General features: G+C 45.0%; 1 protein-coding gene and 1 pseudogene across 2 annotated transcripts in view; both read left to right on the top strand.

Annotated features, from left to right (window-relative positions):
* Positions 1-6,252: 6,252 nt before the first annotated feature.
* The window catches only part of col7a1 (collagen, type VII, alpha 1), a 110,099-nt gene continuing 90,656 nt past the window's right edge, over positions 6,253-25,695 (top strand). The window contains exons 1-5 of the mRNA XM_083661940.1: positions 6,253-6,302; positions 24,786-24,858; positions 24,981-25,161; positions 25,276-25,426; positions 25,550-25,643. Of these exons, the coding sequence (XP_083518066.1) occupies positions 24,795-24,858; positions 24,981-25,161; positions 25,276-25,426; positions 25,550-25,643 (490 nt within the window). The 5' untranslated portion in view covers positions 6,253-6,302; positions 24,786-24,794. The remainder of the gene's footprint in view (positions 6,303-24,785; positions 24,859-24,980; positions 25,162-25,275; positions 25,427-25,549; positions 25,644-25,695) is intronic.
* LOC310799441 (glucose-6-phosphate isomerase pseudogene) lies at positions 22,174-23,838 on the top strand (annotated as a pseudogene). The gene has a single exon. The product of its transcript is annotated as a glucose-6-phosphate isomerase pseudogene (transcript).

The following is a 25,695-nucleotide window of genomic DNA, read 5'->3' as shown; positions in this document are numbered from 1 at the left end:
TCGTTGAACTATGAAGATTTTGAAAAAAAAAAAAAAAGATTTTTTTTATTACATTACATTTACATTACGTCATTTAGCAGACGCTTTTGTTTTGTCCAAAGCAACTTACAATATCACAATTTGTCAACAGTACAGAAAACCACTATGCAACACAATCAATGACAGCCAAGATATTTTGATAGACTAGCACCATGTAGGAAGTAGTTTGAGAAGGAATAAGTAACATGTAGCATTTAATTTTTTAATTAACACATTCACTGCCAGCCTTTTTTTTTTACTGTAGGTAGCTTTTGCCAGAGGGTTTTTTTGAGGATTCTGGCTCATTTTACAAGAGCCAAGGATAATTTTCTGCTTGGAGTTTGTCAACACAAAGTTCACAAAAGTACTAATAGAATGTGTGCTTTCTCTGTCTAAAAGAGTTAGTTTGTAGAGTTAGTAGTTATGTAGATATTAGCCGTTGAGTACAGCATGGTTTCAGCGTCTGAGACAAAAAGCTGAGATAATCGCAGTTTTGTGAAATTCAATATCAAACAGTCACTTTAACCATTTATTTTTGGCATCAGTGAGACATCAGACATAAACAATATAGTTCTGAACAGTAATTTCCTCCATAGCAGCACCCGCACCCCCTCTCCTTACAACTCCTCCCTCCGTGGGCGTGTCTGGTGGATTTCAGCAGCGTTTGTCAGTCACAAGCCAGTCTCTCCTGCCTGTCTGAGCAGTGAGCAGCAGCCTCCCTGTCTGGCGGCCCCTCGTCGGCGAGCGTGGATGTGGCTTAATCCGTTCTTGGATTTTCGGTTGAGAGCTTTGACGAAGCCTTGTGTGACTCTAGGCTTTATGCTGCGCGCTTCAAAGTGTGCTTTCCACCCAGTCCACCTTTGGAACCCCCCACCGCCATGCGCCCGTGTGAAAGGTTTTCGCCTACAGTATGAGAATGAGGCTCGTTCGCTTCTGGGTCCTCGGTTGAGCTCAGCTGGAATGCGTGCGTTTCTGGCCAAACAACACTCAATAGTCTGAGCACCGTCGCCACTCAGTGGGTCGGCGGAATGGATTGCACACGCCCGGCGGCTCTAACAGTATAATAGAAGATGCAAAAGGGCCAGATCAACGATCCACCGTCAAAAAAAAAAAAACGATTTTTTTTGGACGTATCAATACGTCGCTGGCAGTCAACGGTTGGATTCTGCTTGACGTATCAATACGTCGTTGGCAGTTAACAAAAAAAAAAAAGAAATTAACCTGAAAACTTTTCGCGGACCCCCTGGCAAAGTGCTACGGACCCCTGGGGGTCCGCGGACCCCCATTTGAGAACCACTGTCCTAATGCATCTCGTGTTGTGTGGAATACAGCTTGTGACAGATGGCCCGTGTCATTGTGCTTTCTCACATGTTGATTGATTGCAAACTGATAGTGGGTGTGTAGATATCACAGCAGGTCAGGTCACACCTATTCCAGTAGTTCACTCCTCTCCTCTGCTCCCTTAAGGCCTCCAGATTGAAATCCTGGCATCCAGCTGCCATCATCCTCTGGATCCATGCAGCAGCAACAGAGGAGATGATGACGCCATGGCTCCAAAGATAATTTATGGGATAATCATACATCAGAACATCTGCAGTGCACAACGCTATGCAGATTATCCTCCAGGCTTAACGCTATTAGAAGGGTGTGAAGTGTAACCACAGGGAGCACGGAGAATCAAAATACCTGCTCTCTCTCACTACATACTGTATATTCCTATCAAACTGTGTCATGCTTACATGTTGTTTCTGTCTTGTCTCTAAACTGATGAAACATTATTCTCTGTTACGCATCTTCTCTTAAGCCTTGCATGTCATGTTCTCTGTAAACCAAAATCAAGTGTTAACTGAGGCCAGAGTGAGGTGATGTTATGAAATTCAAGATTTTGTTTCTACTGACATCTTGTTCTGACTGCATATCTATGAATCAGTGTCTTTTTTTTCAAGCTCTAATTATTCCCTGAGCATGCATGGTGTATTAACACCCCACATCACATTACAGTTATATAAAATCGTAATTGAAAGCTGATTGCTACAACCACAGCTTAATGAGAAATCAAAGTAGACACACACACACATCTCTTTTCCAGGTGCCGACTCAAAATAGTTATTTTTTGTTTTATTCTACATAAAAAATGGCTGCTCATTTCATTTTTAATGTAGAATAAAACACAAAATATTGGGAGCCACTAACAGTGTTGTGAGTCTTCCTGAATCTCATGATACAACCACAGCGTACAACTCTTGGCCACTGAACAGATCCCCTGGAACAGTAGGGACTAACTGCCTTGCTCAAGGGCACCTCAGAAGTAGGCCTACTAGGAGCAGGAGAGAGCAGCGTGTTACTCATTCCTTTTCCTTGGCCACAGTGTCTCAGCCGGTCTTGGAATTCAAGCCTTCCGGTCACAAACTTGCCTCTCTCTATCTCCAGGCTGTTTACTGTTGCAGCCTGGCAGAGGGAGACTGCCATGTGCTCTGACACTGAGCTGAGGGAGAGGGCTTTTAAGGTGGGGAAGACCATAGTGTGGGATTGTAAATTGAAGTTGTTGAATTTGAAACCACAAGTCGTCTCGTCTCTAAGGTCCCTAACCGACCACAGGCTCAAAAAGCTGTGTCAGTAGAACACGCATAGATTCTGCTGCTGGAATGTGTTTTTATTACTGCAGCATGGTTATGGTTTCAGTATTGTTGACTGCTTCAAAAGAGGTGCAAGCACATCTGCCTAGCACTTTTCCCACTGTCTGTCTGTCTGTCTGTCTGTCTGTCTGTCTGTCTGTCTGTCTGTCTGTCTGCCTGCCTGTCTGTCTGTCTGTCTGTCTGTCTGTCTGTCTGTCTGTCTGTCTGTCTGTCTGTCTGCCTGCCTGCCTGTCTGTCTGTCTGTCTGTCTGTCTGTCTGTCTGTGTGTCTGTCTGCCTGCCTGTCTGTCTGTCTGTCTGTCTGTCTGTCTGTCTGCCTGCCTGCCTGTCTGTCTGTCTGTCTGTCTGTCTGTCTGTCTGCCTGCCTGTCTGTCTGTCTGTCTGTCTGCCTGTCTGCCTGTCTGTCTGTCTGTCTGTCTGTCTGTCTGTCTGTCTGTCTGCCTGCCTGCCTGTCTGTCTGTCTGTCTGTCTGTCTGTCTGTCTGCCTGCCTGCCTGTCTGTCTGTCTGTCTGTCTGTCTGTCTGTCTGTGTGTCTGTCTGCCTGCCTGTCTGTCTGTCTGTCTGTCTGTCTGTCTGTCTGTCCCCCTGCCTGCCTGTCTGTCTGTCTGTCTGTCTGAGAGAGGGGAGAGAATGGGGGGAGGATGAGAGAGTCACCCACAAAGGACTGTGTCCGTGGGTGTATTTATCCTTTGTGCATTATTGTTTATGTTGTTTTATTGATTGATTGATTGATTGATTGATTGATTGATTGATTGATTGATTGATTGATTGACTGACTGACTGACTGATTTGATTATCTTATGATATCCTTGTTTATGTTTATTGTATATTTTACAGTATTTTTCTGTACTTTGCTTTTAATAGGTGCTTTTAATAACATCTAGGGATGGGCATTGCAAATCAGCTTAGGCTACAAATGTTGTGATACATAACATCAGACATTTCTTGCTAAATGTTAAATGTTTGTATATCTGTCCCTATGCAAATAAACAATAAATGAATTGAAATATGTATGCATGTATGTCTGTCTGTCTGTCTGTATGTATGTATGTATGTATGTATGTATGTATGTATGTATGTATGTATGTATGTATGTATGTACCGGTATGTTTCTATGTATGTATGTATCTATGTATGTATATATTAGTCAGCTGTGTATTTACCCTGGCCTCTCTCTCTCTCACATAAACTGAGGCGCTGAAACATGCATGGCTGTCAATACAAAATGTATGACCCTTAAACCCATGTCAGCTCCACCTGTAGCGAGCACACCCACATGGAGCCTTTGAAGAAACACTGCTGAGTTTAAGAAGTTAGTCCTGTAGCTTCACACAGGAGAGTCCAGTAAGTGTCAATATTATAATGTTGACATAATGTTAATAGTGACAACGCTAAAAACCACAGGACTATTATCCCATCTGAGATGCCATATGGGCCTGGAGCAATCAGTATCACAATCTATCAGAATCCCACCTATTACAATAAATACTATATATATATATATATATATATATATATATATATATATATATATATATATATATATATATATATATATATATATATATATATGTATAATACTGGCACAGAACTTACAAAAACAGTAGGCCAACATGCTGACATGCATGCATGGCACAGGGACAACAGAACCTCAGAAACAGCACTTGGGGATCATGTACTCTGGACAGCAGACAATCAATACTACTCAACCTAGTATAGTGCTGGGGCACGTGACGTAAGCGCGGGTGAGGAGTGCTTGCCAGCGCAATGCATTGTGGTCCAGTAGGACAATCGCAGCTGTGGAGAGGCAGCCACACCGAACTCCATTCATCTGGCAACTAAATGTGGCCCTGTCTACCGGTAAATTGAATAACGCCAGAACATAATTCACAAATCTTACGAATCGTTAAATGCCAATCTCCAATTGGGCATAGCTATTATCTCCCAAGAACATACAGCGGTCAATCACTACAGTATGAGCATCCAGGCAGCAGGGCAGATGGTGCGTGTCCAGCACTACTTTAGTTGAATAACACGAAATTCATGAAGCAAGACGGAACATGGACATAACTGCTGAGGCTGCAGGCTCGGTGCAGACATTATGAGTTGCACAGGCTCTGTGCAGACATTATGAGTTGCACATGGTTGTGCAGGTATTGCTATGGTAGAAAATAAACAGTGTGATACTAAGGGGGAACAATGGGAAGTAGCTGCTCTGTAGAGGGTGGTGAAAAGGAGTCTATTGTGGATGTAGGCTATGGAGGTTGAGCCTTACAGGGGCTGACAGCTCTTGGCAAGAAGCTTACAGAATGGATGATGTCTTTGTTGACTTGTACACTGTATAAACTGTTGCACAAAACGAGGTGCATTTTTGAAGAGCAACTTTTCTTTTTAATCAGAGGATATATTCCTGTCTTGTGAATATCCTGCAACAGACACTGTTTGCCTTTTCCAATTAATTCTCTATGTACATCAGTGTGACATCTATTACAAGATGGGACAACATTCTCTGCAGTTTCTGAGAATGGAGTTAACTCCTTAATGGAGTTTACAAATACAGTATGCCTACACCTGAGCCATTTTAGAATACTATTTCAATATTATTCAGTGTTACTCTTTAATTACTACTAGACCAATGTAATAATAGGCCAATGACTGAGTGAGTGAGTGAGTGAGTGAGTGAGTGAGTGAGTGAGTGACTGACTCACTCTAGTGTTAATTTTGTCGGCTAGCGTATTTTTGATTTATTTAGTCTTAGTCCTGTGTTAAATGTCCTTGTTAGTTTTTATCATATTTAGTCAACCTGATCCTGTTTTTGTTTAGCCAAGTTTTAGTAGACTAAAAGTTTGAATATTTTAGTCTCGTCGTAGTCAAAGAAACTACAACTCTGAACATTTTAGTATTGGGGAAAAAGGTAGTCCATGAACATAATTAACACTGACTCACCTGAAAATGCCTCCCTATGACCACGGCTCCACGCTAGCGGGCGCCGTGGTACAAAAAGAAAAGAAAAGTCATGTCCTTGTTGCAAACATGACCTTAGGTCAACCTTTAAGAGCCTGTTCTAAGTTCAATACAACTGAGTGGGATGATTAAAAGGAAGAATAAAGGATAATCTGCATGAAATTGACCTATTGTCCTCCTAGTGTCCACCTGAAAAGGTAACGGGAGATGTTCTGGTTGGTCGCTGCTGGCAGGCAGGCAGGAGCAGGGAGGGACAAGAAGGGAAGGAGAATGAGGCTGGGGAAAAAAATAAGGGCAGAAAGGGAGAGCTCAGGAGTCAGGACTCCCTTCAGGCATCCGAACAAGTCTGGACTATTCTGCTGCCTGCATGACATGTGCTCAGCCCCGCCGAGCGACGCTGCCTTGGGAATCAGAAACAGTATAGCTGCTCATTTTAGCCTTGACTTCCAGTCTGCAGGGATGCGCTGCTGACAGAGAGCCGTGCTAAAGAGTTCAGTAGGCTGCAGCGGGGGAAACGTGGAGCTGACAGGTCGTGTGTGTTAGCTTACTTTGGTCACTGTGAGTAGTACTCTTCTGTAGCCGGGACACTGAACAGGGAGCGACGGCTGGATATGCTACAGGTGGAGAGGTGATGTGGAGAAGCAGGCTGTGGTGGCCCGGTGCACGGAGAGCGTCTCACCCGCAGGTAGGATGACAGAGGCGGGCGGAGGATGGGTCGGGTCAGCAGCTGTCCCGGTGGGACCCACTCACAGTGTCACTGATGTGTGTCGGATCATTTATTGGTCTAATGAAGAAGGAATTGCAGGAATGTCGCTACTGGAGCTGTGCACAGATTTTGGCTGCAGTTCTCAGTTATTAATTGCAGTAGAGTCGGGTAAGGTTTCTCAGCTGCCTGTCCGGGGTTAGGAGCTGTATCACCTACACAGGTAGCCTATTGAATGAGAACATTGCTGTGACCTGCATGTACATGCTGGAAGACTGTAGCCCTTCAACTCAGTATTGTAGCTAAACTGAGGCTGAATTATAGCCAAGGTGCACTGCTCCTTAAAAGCTTTCCCTGGAGCAAAGGATCTGATTTATTACCAAGCTCATGTCATTATAAAGTTAATTGTAATAAACTGTTTCTAGATAGACAGCATTCTGACACAGTTATGCAGCCCAGCTGAGCAGAATTAAGTGAAAGATTCTTCTAGGTTATTATATTGTATTATAATCACAATAAAACACTATCAAATTATGATGCAAAGGACGCATATACCATGATTTATGATTATGATTATTATTATAGAACTGCATGCATTAGCCTACTGTAGCCTATGTTTCTTCGGCCTTGCAAATATTATGAGGGGTCTTCATAATCATTACACTAAAATACACTGACCTCAATTGAACGTTACTCCAGAGGAAGAGAACACTTGGTAGCTTTACAAGCAGAGATTGTCTTCCTCCTTTGCTTTTGTGCCTGATTGGTTTCAATTGTCTGTTCCACTTTTGAAGGCACCCTTGCCTTTGCTGTGGTTTGGCTCATGCTAAAACAAGAAATCCCCTCTGGCTTTTATCCCCTTTTCTTAATGTCATTTCAAAAATCTTTACCAGGTCTGTTTATATTTCTGCTTCCCCTCTGCTTCACCTTAACTTCCCCCTCTCTCATCCTTTCGTCCAGCTCCTCAGCATGGTCCAGACTCCCAGACACACTTGGTTAAGTTTTTGGCGTGTCGTCACTCTGGTGTGTGGATGGATCTGAACTATGATCTGAACTCATACCAAGTGTATCGTCTATGGAGGACTGCTGCTAGTTACTGTGTGTTTGTGATAATCTGTTGTTTGTTAGGGAACAGTTTCTCTATTGTACTCACTGGAGCTTTTCAGTTGCATTTCATTTTAAATTAATTCACCGGTAGTCTATGCCTTGTCCTAATCAGTTGTGAGATTTTTGTTGTGATATTGGTCGTGGTTCTTGTTTCTCGTGTTTAATTCTTTTGTTGGTTGTGTCGTGCGTGTGCTTTGATTGTTAGCTGGTGCTTAAATGGCTCATTACTGTACATCCGTTAGATAAAACCAGTTGAAAGCCATGAGATTTTGACTGTGTCCTCTTTGTCTCCCTTCAGTCATGTCTTTGAATGAGGTGGAAAGGTCAAAGGTCATTGAAAATAGCTGTTTGTTCCTGTGAGTGAGGGGAAGAAAAGAGATAAATGGAAAAATGAGTGCAAGTATTTCAGTGGTTTTCTATATCTCAAAGGGTTTTTGTTTTAAAGAGACCAAGCTGCTTTGTCAATTCTGGCATCCTGGGAAGATGAGACAAAGGCATAGCTAGCTAGCAAACAGAGGGCTGTAGTAAGTAGTAGTAGCCTAGTACGCTAGTGTAGTAATAACTCACGATAGAGCGGGAGAACTAATGATGCTAATGCGCTCTATAGTTTGTGTATAGTGTGCTAGGGGTGGGGCAATGCTATGCCTCCATTGTGTCATCAAACCACCATTTAAAGGAACAATGTGCCACTTTTCAACCAGCTTTGTATCATTACAACATCGATAGTAATTATGCAGATGAACAATGTTTACACCGACAGCTCCCCATTCATCTGCCGGCAGAAACTCCGCCCCTGCCAGTTGGCATGGCTCGTTAAGGCTCGTTAAGGCTCCAGATCTGACTGTCCATGGATGTGCGCATATAAAAATGAGTAAATAATTACAATCTGTAGCTCAAATAACAGCCTGCGAGCCAGCACAGCTTCGAGATCTGCTCTCTTCCTCGAACCAGTCCACTCTGTTCGAGGAAAAGAGCAGGTCTTGAAGCTGCACCCCAGAGACAAAGAACATTGAAAACAACTGTTGCGGTGTCTGGGTAATGTAGAGGTAAAAGCACTTGCCTACCAATGTCCACCGCAGAAACCCGGGTTCAATTCCCGCTAGCGGTACTTCCGTCTTGGTCAGATGTTCCCACAGACACAATTGGCCGTGCCTGTGGATGGGAAGCCAGTGCGGTGTGAGTCCTGGTCACTGCACTAGTGCCTACACTGGTGGGTTGGAGAGCCTGTTCGGGGGGAGAGGAACTGGGGGGAATAGCGTGATCCTCCCATGCGCTGCGTCCTGGCTGTGAAACGCAAACTCATCGCTGTCAGGTGAAAAGGCGACTTCACATGTATCGGTACAGATACAGATCGGCAGAGGGGGTGGAGCAACGACCGGGACAGCAGGAGAATTGTCCAAGTACAATAGACCCTTTTCACGGGGGCCATTTTGTGTCGAAAAGGCAGGGTAAACGCAGGTGCAAGCAAAACACTAATGAGGGTTTCCAACTTCCATGGTTGGAAGTTGGGTCTATTGGGGAGAAAATGAAAGAAAAACCAGAAAATAATCAAAGAAAACAACGGTTGTTGGGTTTCACGTTATATCCCGATTTCGGATAGATACAGAGATTATGGTTCAAAAAGCGAAAAATAGTTCCTTTAAAGTGATGCTGAAATGGCATTCCAGAGTATTTAACTTTCTTATCGTGACGTGTTCATGAAACTTTGATTGTAGGCGGGACCAGAGACTGGGAGGAATTTGATTGGACAGGCCGCTAGAGAGGCGGGACAAAACGTTTGGGGAGTTTGATTGGACCATTGAAAAGTGGGCGCATCACTAGCATCAGAACAAACCAATAGAGTCTGACAGCGATGACTTGGATGCTAACCTAACGTTAGCCTCCATTCCCTAACCCCCCCCATCTCCCAGGATTACTGTCTCATCCTGGGAGTGAGACCGTACATGTTTGTGCTCCCCACCCCGCCCCCTCAGAAAAAAAAACATTAGCTCTGTGTCAGCACTCAGCACCGCACAATTGACGGAGAATGACAGTTGGAGATTGATTGACAGCTGTCATGTCATCATATTATTGGCTGGAATTTGATAGCACATGCTGAGCACACTGTTGATTTCGTTATGAATGATTCAGATTCATAATTTATTGTCCTCCTTAGAGGAAATTTGTTTTCACAGTCTGTACATCAAAACACTGAACATTGAACAAATAGACACACATATAGGCAACAGGAAGGACATCATAAAGAGCACCACATGCAGGCCTGTGAACTATTTTCTTAGACTGTTTAGGGCAGTTATGGCTGAGGGTACAAAACTCCTCCCAAAGCGTGTGTTTTTTTTTGCAGAGTAGTTGTCTGTATCTACAGCCGGAGGGGAGGAAGGTGAAACATGGGTTGAGGGGCTGGCTGACTGGGGTTGTGGGCTGTGGTCGGTGCTCTACGGGTTATGGGAGAGTCAATGAGGGCTGGGAGGTTGGGAGTGGGGACGCCAATTATTTTAGAGGATGTTTTTGTGATTTTGAGGAGCTTGTTTCTATTGGTGAGGGGGAGCATGGTGAAGTAGCAGGTGGCGCAGTATAGGAGGATGGATTCTATCATACTACAGAAGGAGTAGGAGGTGGGGTTTGAGTTTACGGATGGCATATAGTCTTTGTTGGCAGTGGTTATGGGTGTCTGTGGTGAGATGGTCAAAGTTCAGTTTATTGTCCAGGGTGATGCCGAGGTACTTGAAGCTCTCCACAAGCTCCACTGGCTGGCTGTTGATGGAGGTGGGGCAGTGGGGGGGGTGGTGAGTTTATTACGGGTGTCGAATATGAGTTCCTCTGTCTTGGTGACGTTGAGGAGGAGATGATTGACCGTGCACCACTGGGTGAAGTGGGTGATGCATTGATGGTAGGCTGTGACTGAGTCCATGTCTGTGAGGAGGGTGAGTATGGCTGTGTCATCAGAGTATTTTATGATGGGGGAGGGGCTAAGACAGTCATTTGTGTAGAGATGAGAGTGTACAGGAAGGGACTGAAGACACAGCCTTGTGGGGCTCCGGTGTTCATAATGATGATGGGTGATGTGATGTTACCCACCCTGACAGTTTGGGGTCTGTCACTCAGGAAACTGTGGATCCAACGGATGAGGAGAGGTGGGACATGAAGGTGATGGAGTTTGGTGATCATCAGGTGCCGTTGTATGGTGTTGAAGGCGGAGCTAAAATCTATGAAGGCCTTGGGGGTGGCCTTGGGGGTGGCCATGGGGGTGGCCATGGGGGTGGCCATGGGGGTGGCCATGGGGGTCTAGGTGTTGGAGGAGGGTGTGGAGGAGGCAACTGCATCCTCCATCCATCCTGCTTTTAGCAAACTAGTATGGGTCCAGCTGTGGGCTAACACCTGGGAGGATGGTGTTCAGTACCAGTTTCTCAAAGCATTTGGCGATGATGAAAGTGAGTGCTATTGGTCTGTAGTGATTCAGCTAGGAGGGGCGGGGTTTCTTGGGGACAGGAATGATGGTGGCTGTTTTCCAGAGGGTGGGGACGGTTGTGGTTTGGAGCGACTCGCTGAAGATGAAGTGGAGAATGGAGGAGAGGTCCAAGGCACAGCTCTTGAGCAGCCTTCCTGTGATCCCGTCCGGGCCAGGGGCCTTGCCGGGTTTTGCAGCCCCTGAGGTGGTGGTACACGTCCCTTTGTGTGAAGGGGGCAGAGTATGGCTGCTCAGGGGAGGGTAGGCTCCCAAGCAGTCTCTCACACTCAGCGGAGCAGTCAAGAGTGTTGGATCTGGCATAGATGTTGTTCAGGTCTCTGGAGAATGAGATGGGGTCAGTGGGTGTGGGAGTGTTGGTTTTGGGGGTGGATCTGGTGAACGTTCTCACCTCCTGAAAGGCCTGTCTGGTGTTCATGCTGCTGAAATCCTGTTCTAGTTTCTCCTTATATGCAAGTTTTGCTTTCTTGGTTTCATTTTTCACAGAGCGGTTTATGTCTAATTGATTTTTGTGAATTTACATACATACATACATACATACATACATACATACATACATACATACATACATACATACATACATATATACATACATACTATGTATGTATGTATGTATGTATGTATGTATGTATGTATGTGTGTATGTGTGTATACATACATACATACATACATACATACATACATACATACATACATACATAGGTGCACTCTATGACCAGGGATGTGATCTAAAAAAGTTAAAAAGTCATTTTTAATTTCAGCTGGAGAAGCTCGACTCTAAAAACCCTGAACAAAAGGGTGAAAACAGAAAAATGGTCTAACTCCATTAATTCAGTACTACACGTGTAATGTGTTAGAAACAGATCTCTGAATTTGCTTCACAGGACTTTAAGCTTGCACAATTCTTACATGGGGATAAGATCAGTGCTCTTTTTGGAACTTGCTCCATCAAGGGGTCATGGAAGATCTCAAAGGCTGCTGTTGAAATGGACTTGTGTTGTTTCGTTTGGATTAGGAAATAGATGCATAATAAATGCATTCTTGACTCGAAGTGAGAGGTGCTGTAGGCTACTTGACCTGAGGGCAGAGGTCAGAGGTTACAGGGTCAATCTGCCCTGTTTTTGACACCCAGACAGAGTAAGGGCTATTACCCGCTGCCGTTTGCTTTGGGCTACCGAGCACGCAAAGTCCTGGTGTGTGGATCTGTGTGTCAGAGAATTGGGTATAATTCACTATGACACCCCCCACCCACCTTTGTCCCCTCTCGTTCCCTCCGTCCCACCTGTCCCCCTCGTCCTTCTCTGTCCCTGGACTGATGTCACGCTGTTTTACCCAACCCTCCACTCTGTCAGTGAGCAGTGACCCTCACCCCCCCTGGGAGAATGGCATCTCTGCCAGACTGCTGCTCTGCTGTTCTGCCTGAGCTGTGCTTCTATCAAAGTACAGCTCAGCGTCTGTGCAGGTCCATACTGAAGGTCTGGAATGCTGCTCCCTCTCTCTTTATAGACCAGCAGCTCTATTCACCTTATGTTGCCCCGCCCACTTGTGCTCTTCCTTGTCAGACGCAACTGTATTAGTTCTTCCGGTTCAGCGTTAGCCAGCCGGTTGCATTGTAAACATCGATAACCTGTAAACTATGAATGAAGTTTGGCAACATTCAGCAGCTACACTGCGTCGAGTGTGGCCAACGTCAGTTATACTCATAGCGTTACTGCTGCGAGGAGCCGATGGCTATGCTGACCGGGTGTTTTCTCACTACCAGCTGGGTCTGACAGATACTAGCTAGTCCGACCGGTCACAGCCAGCACTCGTCACTGCTCGTAAAAAATTTCCAAACAGGCGAAGGTGAATAGAGCTTGCAGAGTTGACGTCACAGATTCTCTCACATTGTTCTATTCACAAACATGGCGCTCCTCCCGCTGTTCTCAGCATAGGCTATTCAACAAACATGGCGTCAACTCTCTGCAAGCTAGGTCCCTCTGACGGTCGCTCGGTCGGTCAGTCGGTCGGTCGGTCTGTCTTTTTGTCAGTCAGTCCACAAAAAGGTCAAGTGTGTGTGTGTGTGTGTGTGTGTGTGTGCGCGTGCGTGCGTGTGTGCGTGCGTGTGTGTGTGTGCGTGCGAGCATGTGTGCGTGCGTGTGCGTGTGTCTAAAGGTGTGTGTTTGTGTTCATGCCAAATGGCTCAAAGGGGGCAGTGGGGGGATTTAGATTTTGTAAGGTCAGAGGCAGAATAGAGTGGGCTGCCCATCCTGCATTTCGGAAATTCGCATACATGTGGTCGCAGTTAATATATTGCGAATTTGCGCTTGTTTCTTCTTCAATTTTATTTTATTTATAGATATACTGTAGAAGACAACAAAATCCAAGGGATGACATGTAAAAGTGCGAACTCTTATTTCCAACATGGTCCCTTTATTTCCTCTCGTTTCTCAAAAGTTCACTTCTTCCTCTGTCACTGCTCTTTCATACATTCATGTGTTTCTCCTCACTTTTCACCTTTTTCCCACTGGGCGGGCATCACTGTGAAACTGTGTCATTGACCTTTGAACCCATGCGTTAGGTTTAATTCCCAGGTGGGCCACAGTGGGCGTGGCCATCCCCATAAGCCAATTACTTCATCCCTTTTAAAATTCCAGGTGTGGAGGCAGCCACGCTAGGAATGTACTAAGTAAAGGCTCTATGGGTATCCTTAAATAACATCATACTGTAATAAAATGGAAGTAAGAGGCGTGTCACTCCCACAGTTAGCGTTCTTTTCTAGCATTAGCAATGCTTATTTAATGCATACCAGCAGGACTGTACATGCAGACTATTGGTTTGTGTGTTGAGGAAGCAGACTTGAGGAAAAAAGGAAAGGAGAGAGAGGTATTTTCAAATCCATTCTGAGTGATGCTTTCAACATTTATTGCCACTTCTTTTAGTCGTCAGCTGCCATTTTTAATGGCCAACTCATTACGTCCTTTCAATTAGGATCAGTTAAATTAGCCAGGCCCTAACTGCCTAGAGTACTGTAAACAGGCTGTGGGTTAGGCTGTGGTCTAAAAACCAAGTTTAAATGATAAAACCAGAAAGAAACGTTTGGTTAGTTAGATTCCACACAGGAAACAGAAAAATAACATGAAAGGTGATGTGGTTCTTAATGGTACATAATTTCATTTTATAGGTGTTGATGAAGACTTAAAATAAAGATATTTCAATCTGGAAAAGGGAAAGGGGCAATCCATTTGGAATGCATTAGGCATTGTGTGTCCCACATGTTTGGGACAAATGTTTGGCTTTGTGGGTTTCCAATCCATCATACCAAGGGAACAAATAAATAATTTATGGGTAATTATGAGATTCTGGCTGCATGCAATGTCTGAAGTCTTCATCCTTGAACAGATAAAACAAAAATAAAACAGGACCAGCCCAACTAACTCATCATTTCCAGTATTGCAGAATAATACAAGGTTCATCTGTGTAAAAATGGGAGAGTTATTATGCTGAATCTTTATGTAGGGACAACAGACCCAGGCAGCGCAACTCTAAACTGGATAATGAGCCTGATTCTTGAAATCAGTAGGAGAATGTAAGAGTGCACAGTGCAGTGCTCTATGATGAATGTACACGATACACAGAGTATCACAGTAACATGGGAGAACCTTCAAGTCGTTTCTATCTGATGTAAATGTTATTGAGCCTGTCAGTCTGGTTGTATCAACTTTAGCTCTCTTTGATGTGGGCTCGTTGAAGTGGAGGCACTCTGACAGTCTGCGTTGGGTCACAGTTGGGGTTCCAGCACAACATAGCCTACCAGGCAAGGCCAAGCTAGCAGCTTCCAGATGATATTGATATCCTTTCAGTGAACTATTTCAACTGAAATAGTTCCTCATGGTTTCGCTCATGCCATTGTTTACTGTGCGCCCGCCGCAGCACTACAGAGTAGATCAGAGGTTTCGCTTTATGGCGCCACATCTGTCAGCTATTTGCAGTAGCTTCTCTGTTGTGCTGTGAAGAGGTGTGTCAATAAGGCTTCTGTCATCATGGAATAAATAAATGCTCCATGTCAGCGCTCATGGAATTCTCTCCTCAGGTGAAAGCTGCCGCTCAGGTGACAGTGCTACACGTAGTGTTGTCCATAACGTGAAGTGTGAAGGTGAAACAGGCGCAGCAAATCATCGACATTGGAGAAGGGCCTGCGACTGCGTTCTTTCTGACTCATTCTAGAAAAGATTGTCCAAGAATCTCTGTTTCACTTTTTCCAGCTAAAATGGGTGCGGTTCCCCATCAGGTTCAGGGGTCTGCATTTCAGATGTAACCTATAACAGAGACAACGCAAGTCAACAGTCCTTTTTCTCCATCACCTGTGAGTTGAGGTTGATGGTAGTAGGGATATGGGGCATGATGTGGAGAGTGCAGAGTGGTATGACCCTCCTCACTCTTGAAACAACAAGACTAGATTGAAAGCTAGTACTGTATATGGCTGGACCATGCGTTATGTCTTACTACTAATGCTAACACAAAGTCTGTTGAATAGAGGATTGTGGAGCTTTTCTACGTTAAAAACTTTTCCAATCCGGCCACCCGTCTGCAGGCGCAGTGGGACGTTCCTGTCAGCTAGTGATCTGTAGCTAACGGCTAGCAGCTAGCGATCTGTAGCTATCCCCACTTCCTACTGCAAAAGTGAACCAGTGAACCTGTGTAGTGCTGAAAGTGATATAAACAACCAATAAACTCTAACGCACATGAACCTGGTATGATGTTTTTGTCAGACGACAAGCACAGTGGAGCCAGAGGTTCCCTTCCCCCGATTACCAACCTGTTCTTAGCTAATTCGTATGCTTTTTCTGGCTCATCTAGGAATCGTACAGAGAAAGACTTCCAACTGTGGAAGAGCCAATCTGGCTCTCGTTATTGCCGGTGAATTTAATCAGGCAAAACTCAAAACAGCTCTCCTGAAATATCATCAATGTGTGGAATGCCCCACAAGAAGAAGTAATGGATTATGGAAACATACCTCAGGCCCCACCTCCACCTTGGAGTGTGGACAGTCTGACCTATCTATGCAGCCTGCATACAGACAGCTGTTGATGTGTTCAACCTACAGTGAAAACTGTGAAGATGCGTCTAAGGGAGCAGAATCAATGCTACAGGATGCTTTGAATGTGCTGACTGGAACATGTTTAAGAGGAGCATCATCACCTATAGAGATGTATGCCTCATCAGCTGGCTTCATGGCCAAATGCATCAGTGACGTCATGACGGTTAAAGTCATGACTGTCCAAGCTAACGCTGCGTCAGCTTGGACATGCTGTTACACCAGCTGGGTGTAAAAAAAACATACCTGGATTCGTCTGAGGTGTTTCTAACTTAGAGAGAGAGAGGTGTTTGGAGGCTGTACCTCGCCGTTTCAACAGCCTGCTAGCTGACTTTTTTTTGCCAAAGGGTGTCGCAAATGAGCTGACATTCTTAAACTGACTGGACTTCTTTTCTGCAGATTGATATGACTGGACGTGGCCTCTGTGCCTTGCAGTCTGACCTAGCAGCGGTCTGTTACACAGAAATAACTGCTGTGATTGACCAATCAGAGTATTCATCAAGGCCGTGTAATATTAACATAGAGTAACTGAGAGAGGCCACAGGGCTCTTTTGATAATGCTTCTTCCTGATGTTACTCCTGTGTTCTGAGATTCTGTTTTTGAGGCATCTGGAAGTCTACAGGGGCAGCCGAGCATGAAAATCACATTATTTGTTTGACATGAGATGATTCATTTGATGACGAATGCTTTCCCTGTGTGTGGCTGATATCATGTTTTGGTTTTGCGAGTGATCCTCAGACCCTGTGGACTTGCTATCCTAAGATAAAAAGCTGGATGAAAGCTGGAGAGGGGAGGGGGCGCACTTGTGCCCGGGCGCGGAACGGAACTGAACAAAAGCAATCCTTCCCAGTGAGAAACCACCCTTAATCAACATCCATTTCATTCATGATGTCAGTTTAATTGAGTTAGGGAGGTTTTCCATAGAAATTCTTTAGCAAATCAATCACTGTATTAAAGGCTAAACTTTAAACACCTGTTGGATCAGCAGTGGATAGGTAATTTTGGCGATAGATAGCCAAAATGATCAATTATTTACAATGTTTGATGTTAAATTATTTCAACTGCGCATTGAAGCAGGGTCTCCTGCGCGAGGCGCAGCTGAGGCTCTGAGCTTCCAGTCCATAGCTCACCTGATCCAGAGCCCGAATGCCCACAATATGGACTTGTTACCAGTGCGTCGGAATGCATTGGGTACTTCGCAGTGAGACAGAATTCGGTGCGTTATGGAGTGGAGAAAAGTGTTGGGCAGAGATTGTCGTGTTGTGGATGCAGTGTGTATGGAGAGCTGTGCACGCGTTTTGGGTGCCAATTCTGTTCCTTTCTGCTCTCTCTCTCTCTCTCTCTCTCTCTCTCTCTCTCTCTCTCTCTCATGCGTACCTCATCTCTTTTCTCTTGGAGAGAAAAGTGGCGGAGTGCCACTCCGGTGCGTTCCGGCAGCACTACACCCCTGCCACTTAGCCTGATGGTGGTTTGGGACACACCCTATTGAGTGTCCTCCTCCTGACATATCTCTGTATATATTTACAGTTTTTCTTTCTCTTTTTTTCTGGGGATGTTCATAACTCAGAACACTTTGGTATCTACCACTCTCTACTACATTACTACATGTACAGTATGTGGCTGTACATAGTTGTTTATATGTGTGTATGGATTGGTACATGGAGATGCTGGAGATGCATGGAGATTTTGGTACTTATTCTTCCATGCAAATGACCTAATATACAGTATGTGTCATTGTAGGCTACATCTACATCATCATATATGGACACAATTAATTTTTCTATTGATCTTTCCATGCTCTATTGCTATTGCTATTTCCGTGTCATGTTATTTCAATGTCACACTCACAGGTGTAACTCAACCATTTAGAACCGGTTACAAATTGTCCAATTACTCGGAATCGTATGCCTCTGATTCTTTTTATTGATGCCGGCATGTTTTTTTTAAATCAGATGCGAATTGCAGAAACTCACGCGTCATGATGTCAAACTGCGTCGACGCTGCTAGACGCTAGACGTCAGCTAGTCTTCCTGGGGTCCAAGACAACAAATACATTACATGTTAGACAAACATTGAATGTCTAGAAACATGTCACAAAGAGTAAGAGAAAAGATCAAAGAAGAAACATTTAGAAAATAGAAAAAGTAAAACTATACTTGTTGTCAAATGCCGGTATCAAAGACACGTGCTCTTTGGATACAAGCACGCCATGAGATAAAAAAGGGTGAGGTTAGACATGAATGATCAATAAGTCATAACTAAAAAAATACCAAGGCACGCTGCTTTGCAAAAGTTAAAAAGCCTTTTAATAAATGGGCTTAATGCCTACGCATTTCCACTTACATTTTTCTTCAGGGCATGTACTAACAAGTGACAGCTCACAGATGTATCAACAAGGCTGGTGTCTGCTGCAGCCAATCAAAGGCTTATCTTTTTGGTTATGGCATTCTACACTGTTCAGACTCAAGAGATAATAAGCAGCTGCATTGATGCAGAAAACCTGTGTAGTCCTACTTTTTTCCAGACAGAAAAATTATCAGGAATCAATAAAGAATCAAACCGACAAGCAGAATCAATAATAGCATTGGTATTAAGGATGAAAATTGCCTGAATCGATCATCGGTAACGTTAACGAGCAATCAATCGATTAATTGTAATTAAAATGCCAGATTTACCAAATGTTTTTTTTTGCTCAAACACTATTTCCACAGCAGCAAACAACATTGCAAATTCCCACTGCATTGCATAGCCTGTGTAACATATAAAAACGTAGATAGATTTGTGTCGGCTTTAAGCCGCGCGGGAGCTGCATATAGGCGGCTACAACAACTCACTTTAAAGCGCATGGCACTGAGCAGATGGAGGGAGGGTTGAGGCAGAGACGAGGAGGAGCCAGGCTCAGCCAGCCAACCTACAGTATCTCAGTGGTAGAGCATTGCGGTTGTATGTGTACACAGAATGACAGTGTTTGCAGGTGGCATTATTTTCTCCTTTCTGTTCACTTCATATTTGCAAAAATATTTTCTGTTGTTCTCGTTTTTCTTTTTCCTTTCTTTGTAGACCCCAAGATGACTTCCTGGTCATAGTTTCTCTGGGTGCACCCTCTGGTGTGTTCTTCTTCGTTAAAATTGCCTATGTGGGCTCTGTCTGTCTGTCCGTCCGTCCGTCACAATTTGTGACGGAAGTGATGTGATGTCACAGTGATGTCACAGTGATGTCACTCGAGCAACTGTGATGTAGCATGAGCGATGGCGCACAGTCGATGGCGCACAGTTGCACGATGGCACCGAGGTGGGTGGGCAGTGTCTGTCTGTCTGTCTGTCAGTCAGTCACGATTTTGGGCTAAGTGGTTTCTGTCTGTCTGTGGGCTCAGGGTCAGTCACGATTTGTGATGGAAGTGATGTCATCAGTGATGTCACTTGAGCAATAAATGTTGCGGAGCGGGCGATTTTCATAACTGCAGCCATGACACATCATTTCCAGAGTCTCCACCTATTCCTAGAGCTTTGAAAATACACCATTTTACTGTGACAGCTAGAATGTAATATGAGGCTACACGTTTGATAGTAGATCAATTTCACGTGTTCGAGCAAATCCTTAACGAGCAAGTAGGCTAACTGGTAATCGATCTTCGATTAATTGTTTGCATCCCTAATTGGTATCAATAAAATTGTATCAATTCCAATCCCTACACGTATCATGTGTAAGATGGCATCTTGCTGTGTCACTTTAGGCTCAATCCGCTGTTACCAACTACAGGACAAAGTGGTTGAGTTTTCAGAACTGGTGTGGTGAGAGGAACATTAAACTGGTGTGGTGAGAGGAACATTGAACTCTCACCTCTAGTGTCTGCTGGATAGAGAGAGGGCTGATGATGTACTTACGCTGATACACTACGTTACTGCATGCTGCAGAGCTCTCTCTGGGTCTGGGACGTTTCCCCCCAGCCGGCTGGTAATGGGAGGGAACCGTTCACTTGGCCAGTCATATGCCAGGGATGGATACAGTCCTGCCCAATCAGTAACGACTTTGCGATCAGACAACACGGGAGGCGCAGCCCATTTTTCGAACCACTCTCTCATTGGTGCTACGACCTGTCACTCATTCAATTTCACCCCCCTAGACGCGCCCACCAAACCCCAGCAGTGACTGTGAAGTGCTACAGACTCATTTATGTAGTATGCGGAGTGCAGTGCAGCGATTCAACGTAATATTTGAGTCTGGGGAGAGACTAACTTTTTATTGACATCATCCATTCAATACAGGTACATGACATTATTGATAGACATTAGCCAGGATGTATGAGCCCTCTTCCCATCCGCCCACTCATATCACCCACCCAATACCCATCAGAACATGTGATGAAATGATCAGTTTTGTTTACCACAAAATAAAAAGAAATAAAAAGGAAATAAGGAAATAGAGGAGAACACCCTTCTCTGGGGGGTTCATTATGTCCTGTGACATAATGTTGAAGTAGATCAGCTGATGGTTTGGGTTCTTGGAACAATTGAAGATATTGTCCCAGACTGTGTCCCACTCAATCATGTTTCCCTCTGAGGTCAAATCTTCCTCCCACTTTCTAACTATCAGCAGTTGTCCTATGAATACATCTGTTAGATTGGCATAAATCCTAGACACCAATCCTCTAAAAGGGGGAACTCAGAAATCCAGTTAATGACTGGGTGTGCCTCAAGACCTCTCCCCCATTGAGCTCCATAACCTTTAACGGCAGAACGTAAACAGAAAAGGTATTTTTTGGAACATCAAAGTGGGTTCTTAGATCCTCAAAGCATAATAAACCATTTGAGTAATACATGTGATTAATTAAGAGTATAAATGCCTTTCTCGCTCCATTGCTTACAAACACAAGGTTTATTTCCAATGCATGTTGTTCCAGATTGGAGTTTGGAAATGCAATTTGTTAGTGTAACGTAGATGTTCCTCCACTCATTGAAGGTTGGCTGTGGTATTGTTTGGCTATCATGGGACCAAAAGTTGACCTACACTTCTTTAATTTAAAACCTGAGAATGCAACGTCATGCAACCTTTGAGCTCCAATCAATTGTTGCTCTAACTCTCTCCATGGAACTGTAGATGAAGGGTCAATCCACACGTTTTAAAATCAGGCAGAGCTAAACCACCATTGTGTTTTGTGCGTTGCAGGGTAGAATATTTTATGATGCTTGGTTATGACTGGTTCTAATTTTTGTTTTGCGGCCGGCGAATGAACCAATGACGTCAACCTTATGCAGTAAATAAAACAGCAGCTGAGGCTCGCTGACTCATAGAAGCCCTGCCGGGCTGGAATAGCTCGGCCGACCTGCTGGTCACAGCGGGAGGAGCCTTGGCGTTCAGGAAATGCAGTCTTTGTTCTGAGAGAAGACTACCACCTTTGTCCACAGGAGCCGCTAAAATCAACATGAAATTAAAGTTCATCATGGCTGCTTTAAAGAGGACATGAAACATTTGATCATATGACTCTAGTTCATTTACCATTTCACCTAAAACAAGACAGGACTACATTTGATAGAAAGATGAACAACATTTCAGCTTTTCACCAACTAGGGCGCTGCTTGATGACATCACTAGGTTGTCTGTACAGTACAGTAGTAGTGGAGAGTTGCTAAGGATTTTGAATTCTAACAGGCTCACAGCTGTTGTGTTTCTGATGTGGTTTGTGCTTGTTTTGATTCAAATCATCGAAATTAGGGGTTGGGCGGTGTATATGTGTGTGTTTTAGTCACGATTTTGCGGGCGGCGTTAGTCACGTCGGCGTTAGTCACGTCTTTCCTAGCAAATCGTGACATCATCAGTGATGTCATAAATCCCAGAATATGCAGTGCCCATGGCGCAGCATCTCCAGAGTAATAGCAAATTGTGACATCATCAGTGACAATATCAGTGATTTGTGACACAAATCATGACATTAGTGATATCATCAGTGATGTCATAAATCCCACCATGACGTATCGTCTCCAGTCACAAATGATGTCACAAATCGTGATATCATTAGTGACATCATCAGAGATGTCATAAATCCCACCATGACGCATCGGCAAGAGTCATTCAATTTATATGCAGGGAAGGATTTATGACATCACTGATGATGTCACCAGTGGGTATGACATCATCAGTGATTTATGACATCACTGATTAGGTTATTTGAAGGCGACCGCTGTCAGTGTCACCAGTTACGACCATGGCACTAACAAATGACCCGAACTACAAGAAGCTGGAGCAATGGTACAAAGCCAATGCTGGGAGCCTCAACATGAGGGAGATGTTTGACGGCGACAATGAGAGATTCAACAAATTCACCACAACCCTGGAAACAGACGATGGAGAAATCCTGCTGGACTATTCAAAGAATCTCATCAACCAGGAAGTCATGACCATGCTTCTCGCCATGGCCAAGTCGAGGGGAGTGGAGGAGGCCACAGAGACGATGTTCTCAGGAGAGGAGATCAACTTCACAGAGGGCCGTGCTGTGCTCCACATTGCCCTGCGTAACCGTTCAAACACACCCATCCATGTCAACGGTGAGGACGTCATGCCAGAGGTCAACCGGGTACTGGACAAGATGAAGGCCTTCTGTCATAAAGTCCGCAGCGGTGAGTGGAAGGGCTTCAGCGGAAACGCCATCACCGACATCGTCAACATTGGCATCGGAGGTTCTGACCTGGGCCCTCTGATGGTGACAGAGGCTCTGAAGCCGTACTCGGCCGGCGGACCTAATGTGTGGTTTGTCTCCAACATTGACGGCACTCACATAGCCAAGACCCTGGAAAAACTCAATGCAGACACCACGCTCTTCATCGTCGCGTCTAAGACGTTCACCACCCAGGAGACCCTCACCAACGCAGAGTCTGCCAAGGACTGGTTCCTCCAGACAGCTCAAGACCAAGCTGCCGTCGCCAAACATTTTGTGGCCCTGTCCACCAATGCACCCAAAGTCCAGGACTTCGGCATCGACACGGACAACATGTTTGAGTTCTGGGATTGGGTTGGAGGCCGTTATTCACTGTGGTCATCCATTGGTCTGTCCATTGCACTGCACATAGGTTTTGACAACTTCGAGCAGCTTCTTGCCGGAGCACACTGGATGGACAAGCACTTCCGCAGCGCTCCTCTGGACCAGAACGTGCCGGTCTTGCTGGCGGTCCTGGGTGTCTGGTACGTCAACTTCTTCCAGGCTGAGACCCACGCCATGCTGCCCTACGACCAGTACATGCACCGCTTTGCCGCCTACTTCCAGCAGGGTGACATGGAGTCCAATGGGAAGTCCATCACTAAAGATGGCACCCGTGTCAGCTACCACACCGGGCCGATCGTCTGGGGTGAACCCGGGACCAACGGACAGCATGCCTTCTACCAGCTCATCCATCAAGGCACCAGAATGATTCCTGCTGACTTCCTCATTCCTGCCCAGTCACAACATCCAATCAGGGACAACCTCCACCACAAGATCCTGGTGGCTAACTTCCTGGCTCAGACAGAAGCCCTAATGAAGGGCCAAACCTCAGAGGAGGCTCGCAAGGAGATGGAGGCTGGCGGTGACCTAGGAGGGCCGGCGCTGGAGAAGCTGCTGCCTCACAAAGTATTCGAAGGGAACAAACCAAGCAACTCCATTGTTTTCAAGAAGCTGACTCCGTTCATGCTGGGAGCTCTGGTTGCCATGTATGAGCACAAGATCTTTGTACAGGGCGTCATGTGGGACATCAACAGCTACGACCAGTGGGGTGTTGAACTGGGAAAGCAGCTGGCAAAGAAGATCGAGCCGGAGCTGAACGACGACTTGCAGGTTGACTCCCACGACTCCTCCACCAACGGCCTCATGAGCTTCCTGAAGAAGAACTTTGCCTAAATCCTCTTCCTCTCACCCACCGTGGCCCTCGACTCATTTGCGTGTTAACGTGATTCGTGAGACTTGACCGTATGTAGATATGTGCAATATCAGTTGTTTTTTAGGAGGAGGAGGAACGATCTCCCACTGAAATGTGCAGATATTACTGTAGGTGACAAAGTGCCCACACTTAAAGGTACAGGATGGACATGCCCTAGATACTTGCAGATTATTATATGAGGAAGAGTGATTGAACGTGAGAGGATACATGACTAGGTTTGTGTACAATTATGATGTTATAATAATATATGTATGAATGATGAACTTTCTACAGCTGTAGATAAGTAATGTTGTAATAAGTGGGGGGAGGGGAGGGTGGCTTGTCTTGGTTCTGCTTTTTGTGTGTGTATAATTTGTAAAATATACATGTTGAAAACCAATAAAAATTGTCACAAATTTTTTTTTTGTATTAATTTGTTTTATTCAAATTCTGTGATGTAAATCAGGGTTCCTACACATTAAAATGAATGAAAAATGTCCATTCATTTTCCAAACCTTGATTTGTTTTGGTTGAAGTCGATTGGATGAACACTTCTCAAGATAAACAGCTTTTTTTTGTTGGCAGTAGGTGGCGCTGTCCGAAATTCGGCTCTGCACATGTTTTATGGAGCTTTTTCCTGAAGGAAGATTGTTGTTGCTTTTCTCTGCTTGCTGGTTTTGGTGGACAATTCTTCTTCTTCTGTGCAACTCCGGAAGTGCAGCAGCATTTCATAAGGTGGCCAAGAGCGCCATCTATCACATGACGGTGAAAACACGGATTGACGTGATATCACGTCAACAGCGGGGAAAGGCTTTTAAGAGCAAATTTGAAAGCACTATTGGAAACTTTTCCCCCCCATGCTGTAACAGTGAGTTTGCAAAGTGTTATGGACATAATAAAAAGCTGCAGCTGTCCTGTGTGTCTCCAGGTTGTGAAGATGTGGAGCTGGGCTTTCTATGCGGCTGTGCTGCTGTCCTCTGTGAGACAAGCTGAAGCTCAGGGTAAAACACCTACTTCATTAACCAACCCACCATCTTTCCACTTAGCACATCAGCATCCATGAGTTCTCATACTGTGTGTGTGTGTCTGTATGTATGTGCGTGTGCTCACATTTGTATTTCAGGCAGGTGCAATAATGTGCAAGCAGCAGACATTGTTTTCCTGGTTGATGGGTCTTCTAGCATTGGCAGAGCCAACTTCCTGCAGGTGAAGGGCTTCATGGCTGGCATCGTCAAGCCATTTGCCGACTCTGTCAGCGAGTCAGGGATTCGGTTTGGTGCTGTCCAGTACAGTGACACCTCCAGGTGACTATCAGAGTGAACCTTTACCTCGCCACTCTCTCCAGTGTGCAGTAACGGAGCATCTTACAGCAGGGTGCACACAGGCGATGTTTTGATGCACGTTTTGGTTCCCACCAGGGTTGAGTTCACCTTCACCACCTACCTGAACGGCACCGAGCTGGTCAGTGCTGTGGAGAACCTGAACTACAAGGGCGGGAACACTCGCACCGGCGCCGGCCTCAAGTTTGTCTCCGACAGCTTCTTTTCGTCGAGTCGCGACGTCCCAAAGGTCTGTAAGGAGCAGAGACACTGTTTTGATGAAACATCATGAGATACAAGAAGAACATATCTGACATAGTGCTGCTTCCTCTGTTTCCTCTTTCTCCTCCGGGGTCTCTCCCTTACCTTTCAGATCGCTATACTCATCACAGATGGGAAGTCACAGGACAGCGTACAGGAGCCAGCACAGAAGCTGCGCAGTCAGAGAGTGACGGTTTTCGGAGTTGGTAGGTGTCTCATCTGCGGAGGGGTTTTCTTGTCTCGATCGGTGCCTTTTGG

Source organism: Poromitra crassiceps, assembly GCF_964638095.1.
Source record: "Poromitra crassiceps genome assembly, chromosome: 27".
Taxonomy (NCBI): Eukaryota; Metazoa; Chordata; class Actinopteri; order Beryciformes; family Melamphaidae; genus Poromitra; species Poromitra crassiceps.
Note: the sequence above shows the minus strand (reverse complement) of the source record. Positions and strands in the feature narration are given on the sequence as shown.